The 18,917-nt window shown below is 32.5% G+C and overlaps 1 protein-coding gene across 2 annotated transcripts; it reads right to left on the bottom strand.

Moving 5' to 3' along the window:
- Positions 1-8,050: 8,050 nt before the first annotated feature.
- On the bottom strand, positions 8,051-17,773 carry LOC126834128 (uncharacterized). 2 transcript variants are annotated; one of them, XM_050565835.1, is made up of 6 exons: positions 14,703-14,861; positions 14,218-14,441; positions 14,009-14,152; positions 13,814-13,921; positions 13,332-13,730; positions 8,051-13,025 (listed from the first exon to the last, which is right to left on the bottom strand). In XM_050565835.1, the coding sequence occupies exons 1-6, from the start codon at positions 14,737-14,739 to the stop codon at positions 9,855-9,857; spliced, it is 4,083 nt and encodes a 1,360-aa protein (XP_050421792.1). In that variant the 5' UTR covers positions 14,740-14,861; the 3' UTR covers positions 8,051-9,854. The 2 variants fall into 2 exon arrangements, with proteins under 2 accessions (XP_050421792.1, XP_050421791.1); XM_050565834.1 differs by lacking the exon at positions 14,703-14,861 and adding an exon at positions 17,430-17,773 and having other exon boundaries at positions 8,052-13,025.
- Positions 17,774-18,917: the final 1,144 nt, after the last annotated feature.

Below are 18,917 nucleotides of genomic sequence, written 5' to 3'. Positions count from 1 at the left end.
CTTTGAGTACACATATGGACGGTCGACGTCCTCTGGGCCGGTGCAAGCTTTTTGGTTTTGCGCAACGTCGCCGCCTTGTCGATGCGGTTTTCGTGTGTATGTTTTCGTTATGACGATGAATTCCGTCGAATGAGAGCACAGTTATATTTATATACATTTAATTTTTTTTATGGTCGTTTGCGGTGTGTATCTCGTCTGAAACGTTACGAAACACCCGGAGTTACGATGTCTTAAAGTATCTGGAGCGAAAATATAGCTCGCACCGCTACTACACTCGAAAATGCCGTCAACGTCGATAAACTTTAATGTCGAAATTTCCTACTACGCTATACATACACATTACACATGCACGTATAAGTGTCATTACCGTAAAAGGTCCAATTCTGTAGCTGTTATTTTAGAAAAACTTGAAAGAATTTCGGAAGTCTAAGTCTACTCGAACTTCTCCCCTTTTTGTGTTTACCCCAATGGCAATAGAGACGAGATTTGTCGAGGAATTCGATCCGATCTTAAGGGCTTATATGCAAATGGTAGAAGCGAAGACACAGCCAATGTGTATTGTGTACATCTGAGGATCCCTTCGGGGTGAACCACAAGAGCCAAGGAACACATGTGTACATCTGTAGACTGTAGATCTACAAATAAAAACATTTACACATACAGTGTGGGGTACTGGATGCCTTTATCGAACAGCTTATACTATATAATTGTATCATACATCTTATATTATATGTATACTTGCACATCGATCACGAGTGTTATGATTTACATTCCGCTTTCTTAAAAATTTCTCACGTTTATTATGCACGCAAAATCACTAAAAAACCCGTTTTGGTTTACTCAGTGCTGTAAATTGAAAGAAGCCCGGAAGCAAAAGGTTAATGACATATACCTACTTTATTATCATTATTAAAACAATTAAATTAACACAATGCGTGTATTATAATAAAATGTAAAGTGCTTGGCAAGCTTTGTGAACGAGAAAGTTAATTTTTGTCTGTATATCGCTTAAAATGTATCATTTACTTAGGTCATGCTCAAATAGTTATCTCTAAACGTGATTTTGGGCTTCATTAAATCTTGGGAAATAACACCCCTCTTCTTGGCACTTAAGTATTATGTCAGTGAAACTCCCAAGTCCACGTCAGTAAACAATCTTAACTTGAAGAACAATCACACATGTTGAAATCAAATTGTTGTAACACGATAGTTAAACATTTGATTAGTATAATATCTAATACCTTACATTGAACGGTTGTGGAATTAGAATTTAGATACATAAATATAGTTGTAGCACTCGGGTTCGAACTACACTGAATAGTAAATTTGCTAATTCTATAAATTAGAAAGTAAAAATGTCCGTACCAACGGCAAAAATATAATAAAATGTATCATTGACCAATAAACATATGATCCCGACTGATCAAATATAGTATTATGTACAATTAAATACGAGGTAAGGGTCTTCGATCTTTTAATTTCCATGACAATTTTATTATTGTAATATAACTGTTATGGTGCACCAAATAATTTCTGGCACTTAATTAAGCCACTTATAATAAAGTAATTGAAGTGTTTTATTAGTTTTAAAATAATTTAACATTAAAAGTATTCACGTGGTAAATGCCATTAAATTCATGTTATTACTATATATTTATTTTGTATGTAGGAAAACAAAATTATTATGGATTTTATTGCATCATTAAAATATTCGTAACATAATAATAATTTATTACGTACAACGAGTTTTCGATTTCAACAATTATTACGATTATGCTCAGTAGTGACATTTATGAATAGCAGATTGCTGTACATCATAGAGTTGAATAGGTACCATTATTATATCTTATGAGTTATGATAGTAAAAATCCATTGTATTAGTTACTTCAGTGAGCTCAGCATATTTTCTTATGACATTTCAATACTTGAAAGATTTTTATCTTGTTTATAGTTAAAGAGCAATAGTAAAGAAACCGGAAATAAAATTAGTTTTATTTCTGTATTCATATTTTAATAGTAATTGGTATAAACCTGTTTTCATTTTGAAATGCTAGAAAAACTTTAACAACTTAATCAACTACACCTATATTATTATATAGTTAAATTCACAGCGCAATTAATAATTGATAGGTGCGACGTATGTTATTATTAAAAAAAAAATTGTATATATTTTCTTAAATTAAAAATGTATTAAAATGAACCATAGAATTAAAAATGAATGAATGATAAGGTAAACGGATTACAGTTGTTTCATTTAGGTACGTAAAGTTACTAGTTAAGACTTAACAACCTAAAATTGTATTTTCTTTACTGTATATTTCAAGTCAATAATTGAACGCCATAAACAATAACGCCACAAATTATTGTTCCAAATTTTTACAGAACCATAGAATGATGTCAACAATTTGATTAAAGTTATGTTTTTTTCAATTTTAAACTACTTTAGTATGTCGGTTATTGAACCTATAAAACTATAATTAAATAATTATTACATTCGTATTGTATTTGTTTTGACAGATTTAAAAAGGAATTTGCTGTTTGAGCTAAAAAGTTTAAGCCAATGAGATTCATTTAATTAATTTTGTACTAACTGTATAAATAAATATTTATTTTCATTACTTAGATCAAGTTTTCAATTATAGTAAATTTATGATTATATATTATATGCATATGAAAATTAGTATTGTGTTTACCTAAGGTAATTTAAAATGTATACATCTTGATAAATATACTAAATAACTATATGAATAATAATTTAATGCTTTAAATATTCTTTGATGTGCTTTCATTTTAATATAATGTAACACTTTTGTTTGTTCAACAAACGAAATAAAAACGATGTATAGAAATTAAAAATCGTGCGACTTTAATATTTTAAAGTTTAAACTGTTAGTGTCTAAACATGTTTTTAATTTATTGATACGATACTTTTAAAATATTAATTTTATACTTAGCTATCTGGGTAGTTAATATTTATTAATTATTATGATAATAGTGTATATATATATATATTCTGTGTCATCAAATTTCTATCGGCTAGAACTGCTGTTTGGAAGGTGGTATTTCAACAACATATTTCTAGTTTAAAAAACGAACGCCTAATATAATAATTAAACATCACATTTACAAAAACAGGTTTTCGCGTTCTCATCGTTGAAATAAATATTAATAGCATAATACTCAACTTTAAAACCAAAATTTACCAAAAACGTTTTGAAGGTAAACTTTTGTCTTGTGCCATTTACTACTGTGCTTCTTGTGATGATAATTTTCATAATTATTTTTAACAAGCTATCGAAAGTTGTGATGATTTTTGGTTTGAACGGCTCGTTTAAATCTAATAATTTTTAACTCTTCGATCAATAGATTAACCTGGATTAACCCAGGCAGTTAACCTAATTATTTTCTTGTAAATCGCAGTTAACTGTTAATGGGACGGGTTATTTCCATATTATATTATGGTTATCAAACAAAGTCGCGTAAAATAATTACATTTTAAGATTTCTGTCCACTGTTGGTTCTTTATAGCTATAATAACTGTTTCTTCTAAATTAGAACAACGAACAAAAACCAGGATAATATTACACGGGATAGATGGACTGCGATTGTTGACCTCGATTCGTCATCGGTCTTATAAGGTCTCGTACGGATTAGGACAATTTTTTACCGACTGAAATTCGGCTAGACTCTAAATTTGGTACAGGAATATCGCTGCTAGTTGACCTAACCTATCCTAATGAGTGGCGGCCGTATTGGTATTCCGTACGGCGTATCGTTATTAACCGCGCATGGGACGGCTACGGGCACTTGAGTTCTGCAGGTGCGCTGAATTACATACGGTGAAATGCTACTGAATCCGCGTTTCTCCCTGGACATTATCTATTCACCCGACGAAACATAATCTCGAAACGCATACGGGTGGCCGCGGTGGCACACGCCAGTGCAGGTACGGAGAACTGGTGTGGTGGCGGGAAAGAAGAAAACAAAATAATAAAACAAATCAACAACAATAATAACACGAATAAAATGCCAGACATGTCTTGTGCCGGGTGCTGCTGGCCGCGTGGAGAAGTGAAACCGTTTGCCGTGGCACCTGAACGGAATTGGTGTCAACTCGACGAATAAATAATAATAACAACAGTCGCTTCATTCGTTGACTCTTGCGGTGGAAACCGCGTCAGAGGTGGACGCGATGATATCGACTAGAAAACGGCAATAATAATTATTATTAAATAAATTAATAACGGATCCGAGGGCTTCCGCCGACCCATTTTCTCGAAACAATAAGTCTCGCGAAAAATCGCATTAATCGAAACCGCAAGTGGCGGTTTTCCACACTCCGTTACCATCCACGTTGGACGGGAAACGGCACTAAATAATGTATGGTTTTCCGATAGAAAACTGTTTTTCAATTTGATTTCCTATAAAAGTCCGAACATGTTCCGACGACGAGCAACATCCGTCACAATAGTTACAGTGATAAACTAATAACATACCATTTTTTAACTTCAGTATGTTGTATAATAAAAATAGGTATTATGTTGGAGTAATGTGTTTTAGGGTTTTTTGGAATTTCCGAGAGTACTTGTGGGTTCTAACGCGTAATACAACGAATAAAATAGTATTGATGCACCTAGCTTCTATTTAAAAATAAATGTGTACAATTAATACAACATATTACATAGATAACGTAAAAATACAGGAATCGACTTTTATGTCTTTAACCCAGAAAATCAAAACGGATACAAAATCTTTAAATTAAAATCCTAAAATCGAAACCAGAAAAAAAGTTACTTTACCTAAGACCCCCAAAAAATTGAAACTATTCGTCTCTGCTTTTATGTACTAAAAAAATGTATAAATAAAAGTTCACAGTGTAAAATACTTACAAATAGTTTATGGCAATATATATATATACTTATATCACGCTATAACGATTATAGTATCTATATAATTTTTATTTTAAAAAGTATCAACCAATAATTCCACGTTGTTTAAGAAACATATTTGAATATTAATAGGTAGATCTTGTAGATTAATCATAGTTATATTATAAACAACTAGTTAATAATTACGTTTAATAGGTTCAAAATGATTTTCCAGATTATTTACATGAATGTCTGGCTGGTGATCATAATATAGCCGTAGGCACAGAAGTCTCAAGGCAGACCTATAATATGATACCTATTAAATATCAAGTATAAGACACAAGTAAATAGCAGTGTGTTTTGCATGCGTGACGGAACCATTCGCACTTCGGTGGGCTTAAAACGTAAATGTTAGTTTAAAATCGACGAAAAAAACACCCACACAGGAAATAATTCACTTACACTTTCTACAATGTACAGGCTTGCGAAAAAATAAAACATGCCTATTGCGCTCTGCGTAGATAAAACATAATGTAAATCTTTCTTATGCAAAACCACTCCAGAGAGTGCACGATGTTAATTTTTTTTGATTTATTATTACTCGTTTAATAATAAGTTTCGGTCGACGACTCATGAGATTTCAAAAAATTTAATTGTTTTTATAACATTGTTTCTTTGCATTACTACACGGTAGAGATCTACGTTGATCTGCGACAAAGATTACATTAACATTTAGCGTAGTCCTTATTATAATCATCAAGTCATTTAAGTATAAATGTTTAAATATTTTGTTCTGCAGTAAACTACATACTAAAATTAGTTTTGTATTTATTATTTTCTTTTTGCATACCGTTGTCTAATACCAAAATCCTTGGCGGTTACTGAACCGTATAATATAAATAACCAATCTCATTTCTCCAATTCAAAGAAGTACTCAAACGGTTCTACCTATTAATAATTGTTTCTTAGTCTTAGAAATACATTTTTACCCGACTGTAGAAGAAGGGTTTATAATTATTACAATATTTCTTAGATTGATAATAAAGCATTCTTAGACCTATAAATAATAAAAAAATTAATACTCAGACCATACGATTATGATTTATGATAATTTTGAACATGTTTTTCGCTTATCGGTTTATTTAAAACACATTTCATAGGTTAGGCTTGTTAGTGCTTTTTTCATTATAATATGTTATGTATGAAAAAAAACTCAATAGAGTTTACCTATTTGTATGTTGTTATTGGCGTTCGTGTAAGTTAAATTAAATGTCTTGTAACTACATTCAAAATTAATTTATCATTAACATGCAATCAACTCACTCGCGTATCTAGTTAACTTATAAGTTTATCTAGTTAACCGATATTGCTTCGGTATAGTACATATTTACTATACAGTCGATAGTGGTGTGAACACGATTTTTTAATTTTGTGTTATCCATAGAAGGTTTATACTTTATAGTATAGCCTATACCGCACCGTACAGGTATTACCGGGTACTTTTTTTTTTGTAGAAGCAATTCTGACACTCATGATAAGTATCATGATAAATTATACTCGTATGTGTGTAATCAAACAAAATCAACTATATAAACAATAATTACTAACACGCATGTAAGTACATGCAACGGATTAGAAAAAACTAGTATATGTACCTACGTATACGGATACGAAACTGGATTCTAGTTAGGTTAATTTGATCAACACGTAATGAATTGAAACCATTAACCAACATAATATTATGAGTAAACCAGAGTGTAAATTCTATGTATTGGACATTTAGTTTTAACTAGGTCACTTTTAATCAATGATTATTATTTAATCGAATCAGGTGGCTTAATCTCGATACTTATTTTTTTTCTTCAAAAAGATTCATTTGATTTTAATTTAGTGAGTTATCTGATTACCCATTTTCCATAAATAATAAGTTGTTAGCAAAAAATAAAATCTTGGAGACGTTTTTCGAAAAGTTTCGAAATAGTAGATATTTTCTTAAATATTGCCTATTCAAAACTCCTTAAAAACAGACCCCATGCAATGTCCTTAAATCACAATTTTTCTTAAATAAAATTAAAAAATATAACACAATAATTATTATCAAAGTCCAAGGCTTTTGTATTTGTTCTATCTTGGTAGTAGTGTTAGCAATTTATTTTTCGATACTAGCTTAGTGCTTTCTGTCTACACTCAGCTCAGCGCTAATGATTTCATTAATTTATTTATTTCGTTTGATATTGTTTATCATCATATATTTTGTCGTCTTACGCGGTTTTCTAAAGTAGCATCTTGATAGTTGATTGTAGTTCGTTCGATTGAAGCTGTAACCGGTATAATATCATATTGTACCTACGCCTATTATGGATAAAGAATTTACTATAGCCTGTATCGTGTAAGATCATATAAAAATATAAGTAGGGAAAATACAAACAAATTATTGTTGTTGTCAATCGCCATGGGTAGACCACGCCGTATACTTGTTTGAGGGTACTTGTTTTGAATATTCCTTGGACTTAACGCTTCTAAAAAGAAAAAAAGGCCATGTTGTATGGCGAGCTCTACCCCTTTTTAGTAAATATTGCGGCTATGAGTCAAACATGAGAAACTTTAATGAAGTCAAACGGAAGATCAGTACTTCGCCTTCAATGCTCCTTCGTTATGGACATACACGGCGACGCGAAGTGCGTAATAAGTAATTTCATTCAAGTACCTCTTATTTGTAATAACTAATAAAACTCATATCTGAAATGAAACTGCGCATCGCGTTGTTAGCCGTCTTTTTAATTGCGAACAATGACAAATAGGTACAAATCCGCAGTACAGATCTAAAATTCTGTCGCCTTTGGATAGATTGTCAAAATGTGAGTAGATAAATTTCATCTTAAACGTCACACATCCCACTCAAATTAATTCAGTTAGTTCATTATGATTTTTATTAACTTGTAACTATTTCAATAATATTTCATCTGTCATGACTGAACAAAGTGTTATTATAATAACATCTATCATTAACTTGCACTGAATGATAAGAGGTAACATTTTTGTGTCAATAATTTTACAGGCCACAGTGCAAAATATAAATTACAAAATAAACGGATATTGGTAATGTGGCACTCTATGCCTAAAACGTTTTATTTCATAAAAACATCAATGATATATCATAATTAATTAATATTACTATGATAATATATTCGCCAATGTATCAAGAGACAAAACCACGTGATACCATCTAAATGATTACACGATAATTTGTTGAAAAGAAAAAAAAGTGGTACAGTCATTTAGATATAAATTAAAACATAGTGATACGATATTATACGATAACATTTAACAATGTTGGTAAAAAAAAAAAATTTATATATTTTACAATTAATTTGATATTATGGCAAATAATTTGAGAATCTTATTTTGGATAAAAAAAAAGGTTCTTTCATCAAAACTTTGATCGAAAATATCATTAAGTTATATTATAATATAACATAATAATATGTTGTTACACGCAAATTGTCATAACTAAGTAGTTAACTTAACAAATTCAAACATAACATACAAAATAATTATTATTATTTGTACACTTATTAAAAATACACGAGAGAGCTGCTAAAAATTAAGTAATCAGGATTAAACAAAGTACAGCTAGATTCTTGTACGATTAATCAACTGCCAATCTTAAATATTTTTTAAAAAATTGTATGGCACTAAAATTAAAAAAAAAAGATTACATTTTTAATTTGACAATCCGATTTTGTTACAAATTCGAGTATATGCATATACATACAGTGTCTCAAGCTATTTAGAAAATGTATATCGCGAGACACTTTAAGTATTTGTACTCGGGTCAGCAGGGATAATATTGTAAACAGACGAGGCCAAAGTAAATACAATAGTATTACCTATCTAATTAATAAAATACAAATGGCCAACAATTCTTGATTTCAATAGAATGCAAGCAACTTAACCACAACAAGATGTTTATGTAAAATAAGTATTACCGAATTATAAATAAAACGCCAATATTGTTAGGTCATTCCTACAAAAAATTACTGAATTTTATATTCACCCCATTCGTTTACAATATTATACTACCTGTGATTCCACACGATACACTCTTTACGTTTACAATTAGTTAATAGACACTCAAAATAAAGTTACACGTTATAAGTAGGATGGTTAACAATTCACAGGACACATCAATAGTAAAAATATTAATAATATTCAAAAGGAACCATGTATACATACAATATTTATAGTCCGTACTCTAGACAGCATTAGGTATAACTACGCGTTCCTGCTGGTTATTATGTTTTAAGTTAAATGGATGGCTCTACCTGACAGGGTTTAATGTATACTTAACAAATAAAAACTGAATTGCTTACAACTAAATGTCGTAGTTAGACAGACTCGAAACACGAAAAAAAAAAACAAATAAACAATATAAATAAAAATACTCAACAACGTTGGTGTAGTATAAATTGAACTATTATAATTCGTAAATTGTACGTTAAACGTATTGCACAAGTCAGTATAAAGAAATCAGCGACGCTATTTGAAAAAAAAATAGTTCAAGATTCAAAAATTACAGATCCAATTAGAATTCAAACAAATGATAGTATAATTACTAACAGCGGTAGTAAAAACTTAGCGGTTACTGTACACTCAAATAATAAATTAAAAATTAAAATTAACCTAACGTAATTTAAGCTAATATACAAACACAATATTCAGTTCTATACGTTGTGTGTACTGAAGGGAGATAAGTACAGTGTTTGATTGTTTTGTTTTTTAATGTAAATCGATGATTAAAAAATTTGATTACTCTATTAGGTGTAAAAAAAAATTATATTCTACATTGTGAGTTTACTCGTCGGTAAGTACACGAGAGTGTTTTGATCAAAATAATTTGTTCACGAATTTATTTACTTTGCGAAAAACACTCCTAAAAGCTCTGGTGGCCCCTCTTGACTTCGGCCGGGCCACGTGCCGATAGTCTCATTCGTTTTTGGTCCTATCCGGTCTTTTGTTCCAGTTTTCAGTTTCGTGATCGGAAACGGTTTCTTCTAGGCAAGCCAAATTTGGTTGGACGGATACGTCCTGTTTGAAGAAATCGTCGTCCTCGAACGGATCCGCGCTCCTGGAGAATATGTTTATCGAATCGGACTTCTTCATGCCGCCGTCTACTGGCGGCGGCGTTTCGGCCCGCACGACGTCGGCGTCTCCCTTGGTCGTGAACACGTCGTCGTCCTTGAAGCTAAACTCGCTGGTGACGCTCCCCTTGGCCACAGCGTCCGGCGGCGTAAAGTCATCCTCGAACGGCGACCGTTTGGCCGTCGACGAATCCGCCTTAGAGTTGGAGTCGGCAGACCGCTGTCCGCTGTCGGAGCGTTTTGGTCGCCTCGTCGACGGCACCCGGTTGGCGGTTCCTGCAGTCTTGGAGCTGGTCGACGGCGACGGTTTGGTCAAGTATCCCAAATCGGAACACGTGCTTATAGTCTTGGCAAACAGCGACGAGTCCGGGCTGTCCGGCGCGAAGTTGTCATCGAACGGCGACGTCTGGTTGCGTTTCAACGGCCATTTGTTGGTTTTCGACCGCCTCGACCAGTTCTGTTCCAGTTCGGACTCACTAAAGTCCAACTCTTCCTGACTGTACGGTTTACGGGGCTGCACCACGTTGCGTTCTTCGTCGCTGCCCTCGCTCCGTCGATGATACGACCGAAGCCTAGGCTTCCTGGGCGCAGTCGACGACGAGTACCGGTTTTTTTTAGGTAACCTGTACCGCATTTTCATTTCCTCTTCGTCACTATTGTCGATGACGGGCGGCGGAAGCGCCCTCGGATAGCTTTTCGGGTAACCCTTGGGCATGGGTGGACCGTAGCGATCCCAGTTGTATTGGTCTTCCAGATACCGTCTTCTTCTCTCATACATGATCCTCTGGTACTTTTCGTCTTCCCAGTTAGGCAAGCTGCCCATTTTCTGAATTCTCCTATCGATATCCGGTCGTGCGTATATCCGCCGTTTGTCATCCTTGGACCGCCTTCGCTCGTCGTCCACGTGCGGAGGTCTCCAGTGTGGCGGGAACATGTACGGCGATTCCCAGTCGTCGCTGTACATGTTCCCCTCGTCCCACGGCGACGGTTCCCGGCGTCGAGGAGAAATCTTGCGGTTACTACGCCTGCTGTGCTGCCGCCTATCGTAGTAAGGTTCGTCTTCGTACATGGACTCGCCATCACTCCAACCATTTTTCGACGAAAAGTCTTCGATGGAACTCTCCAAACTTCGTTTTGGCGTGTCCCAGTTGTCCTCGGACTCTTCGCAGTCGTCCCAGCTGGACGAATACTTGCTGCGGTTGGACGTGATTTTTTTTATATGAGTTTTGGGTTTGGGCATCGGTTCTTGATCATCGGCCGACCACGGAGAGCTCACCTTTTTCACGGTCCGATCCGGTTCGACGTCGAAAGTGGCCCAGCAGTGAGTGCTTTCTATCGACCTGGGCTGCACCGTCTCTTCGGCGGCGCGTAAAATTTCCGAAACAGGTTTAACAAAATCTTCTTTCTCCGACTCGAACGATCCTCCTCGATCACGTTCTTCTTTTGTGGACTCGTCGTTAGCGACACCTTCTTCTCCGTTGTCCCGGACGACTTCCTCTTCATTAACGTCTTCGTCTTCTATAATTATATTGTCGTCCACCGCTTCGTTGGCGATCGCCGCGACTTCTTTTTCCGTTTTAATGTCGTTGTTAATGCTAGATTCGCTCCCAGTGCGTTCTAACGCGGATTCGATAATATTCTGTTCAAATGTACTTTCAGTAGGATGAACGACTTCGGCCAGGCCTTGTTCACACGTAAAAGTCTCTTCGACTGAATCGATGTCCCTCAGAGCTGCATATTTGTCGTTTTCCTTGTCGACAGTGTGCTCGACGATTTTTTCATCGTCCAGTAGTTCCCTGAACACGGCGTACTTGTCGTATAGCGATTTTTCCGGTTCTTTTTTGTCCTCTTCAGTCTTTTTCGGCGCGTTTCGCACGTCCACGTTACCATTGGTAGTGAGCTCCGACAAACGCGTTGTCAACTCCTTAAGTGTCATTTTGGACAAAGTAGTCGGAGATATTTTCAACGTATCGGCTAAATCGCTAAACCCTGTTTTCGTTAATTGACTTAATGTAATGTCCAGTGACGTGGAAACGTTTGACTTGGAATCGTTGTAGGTTTTCTTTACTGACACCGGCACCAGGTAATATTCCGAATCGAGTTCGTCTTTCTTTTTCTGAACGTCGGTGGTCTTGGGCTTCCTAGACGGCAACGGCAAGGGCGGAGCTTCGGTTTCTTGTTGCGCGGACGTCGAACTATAGGAACTAACGTAGTTTTCTATGTAATCGTAGTGGCCGTTGCGGGACCGCGTAGGCTTGACGTTTTTGGCAGGTATTTGCTGTTTTTTCGGGGGCAACGGCGGCGGTTCCAACGATGACGAAGGCCGCGGAGGTGGCTCGGGCGCGATGTCTACCCGTTGCGGCAAAGTCATCATTTTCATGATGGAATAATCGTCGTCTGGCGAAGCGGGCTCTTCATTTTTGTAATATTCAGGGCTTGGAGATTTTCGCGTTTTCGACTTGTTTTTCGACATCAAATTGTATTTGGGCGACGTAGATATGCTGTACGGGTTTTGGGGCAATTCTGGCGGAAGCGTTACCCTCAAAAGACCTTGGGCCGAATTCTGTGACGACGAACTGTCGCTTTTCATCAAAGGAGATTTCTGTTGCAGTTGTGGCGACGACGTCGGTTTCAACGAATCGAACGACGAGAAGTCAGCAAATTCCATTTCCATTGAGTTTGAATCGTTTGACTTATTGAAATGATCTGTCTTGAAAGAATCGTCGACGAAGCCGCCAGCAGCATCTTTAAATGACAACTCGGAAGAAAACGAATTGCTCAGCGTTTTAGGCGGTAGACTTTGTTGGGGTGGTTGTTGTTGTTCTGCATTTTTGTCGTTTTCTGGCATGGCCAACTGATTCAATATTCTTTTAGGAGGATTCTTCAACTCTTGGAAGAAGTCCTTTTTGTCTACATACGGTTTACTACGGCCAGTGCCCAAGGGATCTAAATCAGTGAATACGTCAAATATGTCCTGCTGCTTCGGCAGGTTGTACTGGTTCGATATATCATTAACCTACAATAACGCATATTATTTAGTTTATTTTTAAAAATAATATACAGTTGTTAAAATATAATATCTCTATCTTAAAAAGGAATGTCCAATCTCAATGTATTACAATGTAATTCACATTACTTACCTTCTCTAAAAAAAAAAAAACAAGTTTTAAAAGAGTAACACTTATAAACAGTTGTTATAGAAAATAAAAAAATTATTGATCATTTGTCAAGAGTTTTTTAATCTAAAATTAACTTTTTAAATCTAAAGTACAACTGATACAATTAGTTTTATACAACATTATATTTAGCTCAGATGTCTTACCATAAAATCTGCCGCTTGAAGTGATTGACGGACTTCACTAGGATTAGTTAGGCTAAATATCTTTTCAGTTTCTTTATCAAACCAATGTTTTTCTTGTTGTCCGTTTGAATTAGCTGAATTATTACGGGTCCTTCGTTCACCTGTACTGGGCGGTGGTGGTAGTTTGGTCAAAGCGACTGAGGGCAGATCAATAAATGAATCACCAAAAGGATCTGATGCTGACATTGTATCCATCGATGGAGGAGTAATACTTTCCATCTGGGATAATCCTTGTTGCAAGTTATTTAATTCGTGTTCTAAATTTAGAAGAAAATTAGGGTTTGGAGTTGAAGTTTTAATCTCTGGCTTCTCTGCGCTTGACGGTTCACGGTTTAATTTTTGGTTGTCATTGTTACTGATCTAAGGAATAAATAAAATACACTTCAATACAAATAATTAATACTATTATTATTTGAAATTGAATTGAAGTACTAGCTCATTACATGTTGGTAAAATTTTCCAGCTACAGAACTGTTTTTCTTAGTTCTTTCTATTTCTTGTTTCTTTAATTCATAAACTGTTTGAAATAGATCCCTCATGGTTACCACAACCTAAAAATCCAAAAATTCACTTATAGATAGTACTTAGATATTTGTACTACACAAATGTATGTAATACACCGTTTTGTGTTAAGTTACTTGGCTAGCAGCTTTTTCCGTTTTTATACCAAAAAACCTATGACCAGTATCTGGCGAACCGAAGATGTATCCAAATGCTCTCGAATCGACCATATCTTGCGCTATGAATGATATTTTGTGTATAGGGTGGTGATACAAACATTCCTACAAATAAAATATGATTTATAAATATAATAGTAAATTTTATAATTTAATAATCAAATTCTTACTCCTGTCTTTTCATCTTTTAACTTTAATCCGTCTATAGCTATATTGATGTTGATACGTTGCTTGTGTTCGCCGGCCGCTCGGATTGCCATTTTCAGATCAAATAACGCCTCTTGACACATTCTATCTCCTCTCGCTTCACTGACTTCAAGTATGCCAATGAGCTTAGCCTTGAATGTAACTCCATCTCCCATAAACCGAACAGCACCTACGCCGGTTTTATCAGCTGAAACCGCAAACAAGATTTAATATCTACTCCTTAAAAGCAATTAATTTTTATAAAATATATTAAAATAACTATTTTAAATTCTAACAAAATCGATTTACTATGTTAATTTCGAGATTAAAACAATTGTAAAGAGAACGATTTATCTATAATAAAATGAAAATAGTTGTGGGGACACATTGATATCGGTTTTATAATAAGTGCACTAAATCAAATACAATCGACGACAAAACATAATATTACTTATTGGTAATAACTTACATTTGAACGGACTGGTCTTTCTCCTAAGAGTATGCATGGTTATATATTGTATAGAAATTAATTAATACTATTATTTTCACGTTTGTTTCGCGTAGAACAATTTTTTTTTTTGTTAGCTAAAACAGCGCCCCTTTATACGGCGGCACCTTTTTCGACATACTCAATGGGTAAACTTGTGTACAGCCGTTTTTAGTGGGGGAGGGGTTGAAGGAACGACCACCCGGCCACGGGACAAATCAATATCACAGTCAGTCTGTACAGTAACATGGCGAGAAAGTTTTGTACACACGTTTTTATCGTTTAGTTTCTTTTCGCGCTGCTTCTTTTCTTTTAAACCAATAACAAAATACACTTGATTATTCTAGCAAATTCTATGCAAATACAATGAATTTAATAACGACCAGATTTACGACGGTGCTTGGCTATTTGTTGTTTGTTTACGAGGTAAATGATCAGTATAATTGTTTAAATGACTGGAGCTATTGTTTCGTAAACGAATGTGCACATTTTATTACGATTCATACTTTTAAAACTAACCAACCCGTTTGACAAAAAAAATAATAAAATCGAAAAAAAAACGACTACATTGCTACTTTTACTTGCACGTTTTTCTGAACTTACGAATAACGAGATGCTAAATACAATTTAATAATACAATTTTTCTTAATTATTTGAAGTATTTTAAAACTTACTAAACAAAATACGAAAAAATCATACTATATTTTAATAATATAATATACTATAGTTGGTTTTTTGTCAGCTATTAGTTTAACAAAAATAAAAAATAATCAAAATTCAACCCCACCCCCCACTTCCATTAAAATAGTTAATAAGTACAGCTGAAGAACGTAATAATTTAAATTAAAAAAACAGTCCATAAAATAATAATATAAAAGTTGTAGAAATAATTACTATTTTTAAAAAAATTTATACAAATGGTACAACTGATAATCATTCATAATATTACAAATATTGATACAACACAAATCAAAAAATTAATTCATAATTATAGATAGCTGAGAAACGGATAATAATATAATTTAGGTAATTCAACAACTCTATTATTATTTAAAGAGCATATAAATTGTTTTTACTTTTTTATATATACCTACACCTATTAATAACATAATATAGCGTAATTGAAAATAAAATTTGTAATATTAAAACTAATCATAGATAAATGATCCTTTTAAAGCATAAAAACATATTTGTAACTCATTAACCCTTCATTTTCAAGAAATGTTTTAAAAGTTCATGTACGTCAGTCGTCAAATGAAAAAGTTAAAGTTTCAACAAATGTAACATATAATTTATTCTTTTATTATACCTGCCTACCATTTGAATAGTAGTAGATAAATAAACGTTGTATGATAATACAAATGTTTCTTTTAATTGTTGCATTATTTTATGATATAATTTAACCACTTATATAACTTCCTATAAACTAAGTTGATTAAATAAAAAATGATTAAATTTAGTATTGTTACATTATTTAAGTTGATAGGACAACTTGATATGTTTATATTTAATGTATTTCCACATTCTATTAATACTAAATATTGAAATGATCTATGCTTTAAATACGCGGTGGGGGGGGTGGACTTAGCCCCCCCCCCAAAGTTAGACATAGCCCCACCAAAAAAATTACGTTAAGCATACAGTTTAAAAATACAAAAATATATTTACTTATATATATTTTAAAAAAATGTCCAGTCCCCCCCAAGTTAAAAATTGAAATTGCGCCTATGACTATTAGGCTGACATACAAAACATATTATATCTTTATTAAATGTCATATATTATAGTTGTGTATGGTAATATGCTTAAACAGTACTTCTTTATTTGTTTACAAGCATAAATAAAATTCTAGCATATAAAGCGTTTTAAGTGTTACCTATTTAATAATTAACTCTGTGGAACTGTATAAAAAGGATACAATTCTAATAATTATATTTATTGTAGCCAATGTAATACTTTATATTATGATACAGATCAAAATAACTACAACACTGGGTGATTATATTTTATTGAAAGATTTATAATAATACTGTATATTATGCTACATTTATAACGCATTTTGTGAATTGCACAAAATTATGTATTATATACTTAGGAACCTACTAAAAAAAAAAACTGTAATTATTAGAATACAGCATTGATAGTATTAGTCAATAAGAATGCCGTAATATAATTGTCATTTATTGTACGGACAAAAACTTAATTGCATTTAAAGATATTTACAATTGCATTTTTAATTATTAAAATAATTAAGATTCTCAAATATTATTAGATAACACTTTTATTTTTAATTGTACATTGAAACATCAACAATAATAGTAATAATATATATATATATATATATTTTTTAAATTTATGAATCTTAATTTTGTTAGAATATTAGTTTTTTTTCTAGTATAAAATTTCATATTTATAAATTTTAATTTAAAAACGTAATATGTTGTTCAACTATTAGTATTTTGGGAATTGATAATAACTCTATACGTTTACTAACCAATTTTTCTCAAATTTAAATTTTAAGTTACACAAATATTTTAGGTCATTGTCAATACGAATTTATACATGTTCATATTTTAAACAGATACCTCTAAAAAATATACAGTTTTAACTTGAAACAATCATTATTATATATTTACGTTTTTATAACAGCATCTAACGAAAGTTTTATAAACTTAATTCACAAAAAAAAAAAATTATAAACTGTTTTACCTTTAGCAATAACTGGCAGTCTATTAGCATTTTTTAATGTTCTAAACGACTCTTTGATATGTACAAAACTTCTTTTTGGAACTTCCTTCAGTGAATGTAGTTTGTTCTCCTTGTCATCGTTCCGATTCTCTGTAGAATTTGATTGTGTTGACGTTGGCCCTTTGACGTTTTCCATTTATCGCATAATGTACATAAATAAACAACCTTTAAAACTAATAATATATTTCATTTAAGAGTTTCAGTATCAAATCGAGTTGATTATACGATACAGTTAACTGAAGTGTATTAAATTATTGTTCAGCAACACTTTTGTCATCACTCGTATATTATTTTGTTCAACAATATTTATACTTTATTTACTACATTGTGTTATCATTCACTTTTGTTTTTATTGATAATAGCGTCGCCAAAGATTTACGTATAATCTGTGAAATATAGTGTTACCAACTCAAACTCCACTTAAAATAATATGTAATCATTGGTTCGGTATTTGATATAATTTAGTGTGATTTAAAATTAAAATTAAAATTTATTTAGAGAGGATAATTTTACATTTTTAATTATTAATACGGATGATAGTTATCTTTTTTTGCATACTTGAGAAATATGTTTTATTGTTATTTATTAAGGATATTATAGAAAAACAAATATGTGAACGAGTTATAAGAATATCAATTGATTTCGTCAAACGGCTTTAGTCTTTACTTTTACAGTATTTACAATTGAGTATTGACATTTAATATGACTTGTTTTAATATAAATTCAAATTAGTAATAAATAATAATTATTATTGACAAAATTAGTGAACCACAACGTTATCTTGTATTTCTTTCTACTAAGTTCAAACAATAATTATTGGAAAGAATTTTTTTACTTTGTTAGTTATTTTGAACTACAAATAGTAAAATAATTTTAAGCATTATAATTAACCTTATTTCTTTTTCCAAGTTGTCCTAACTTATTAAACCAATCCATATGGGTAATATCGGGCAATTGCATTGTAAGATTATATTATATAGATTATTCATTATTGATACTTGAAATATAGTTTTGTCGAGAAATCTAAAAAAAATGTGTGGTCTATAATGGTCATACTATAAGAAAAATTGTCATTAATATAACAGTTAAATGATGATAAAGTAATGTTTTAAGCATACATATGATAATCGAATAACTATTAGGTATCATTAACCTTGTCTAGATACTGAATTAAAATTAAAATAGTTAACTATATTTTCCTACACATAGTCGAAAAACATGTTGCTAGAATAAAAATAAATAATAATAATAAAAAAACAATATGATGATAACACAGTAAGTATTCATAGTACAATGAAAATAGAATACTTAAAAACGGAAATATTAGAAATTCTTTCAAGTTTTTTTTATTATTTGTCTTCTTAGAGCACCCTCATAATTCATAAAAAATGTGTCTTGTTTGATTACCTCTATATATAGGGCATTCTTATTTTTTAGTAAATTAAAGTT

Source organism: Adelges cooleyi, unplaced genomic scaffold (genome assembly GCF_023614345.1).
Source record: "Adelges cooleyi isolate 19-005CV unplaced genomic scaffold, UGA_ACOO_1.1 ACOO_flye_CR_arks_rails_tigmint_CR_PRNA_21, whole genome shotgun sequence".
Lineage (NCBI taxonomy): Eukaryota > Metazoa > Arthropoda > Insecta > Hemiptera > Adelgidae > Adelges > Adelges cooleyi.
The sequence above is the reverse complement of the archived record's forward strand: the minus strand, read 5'-3'. Positions and strand labels throughout refer to the sequence as shown.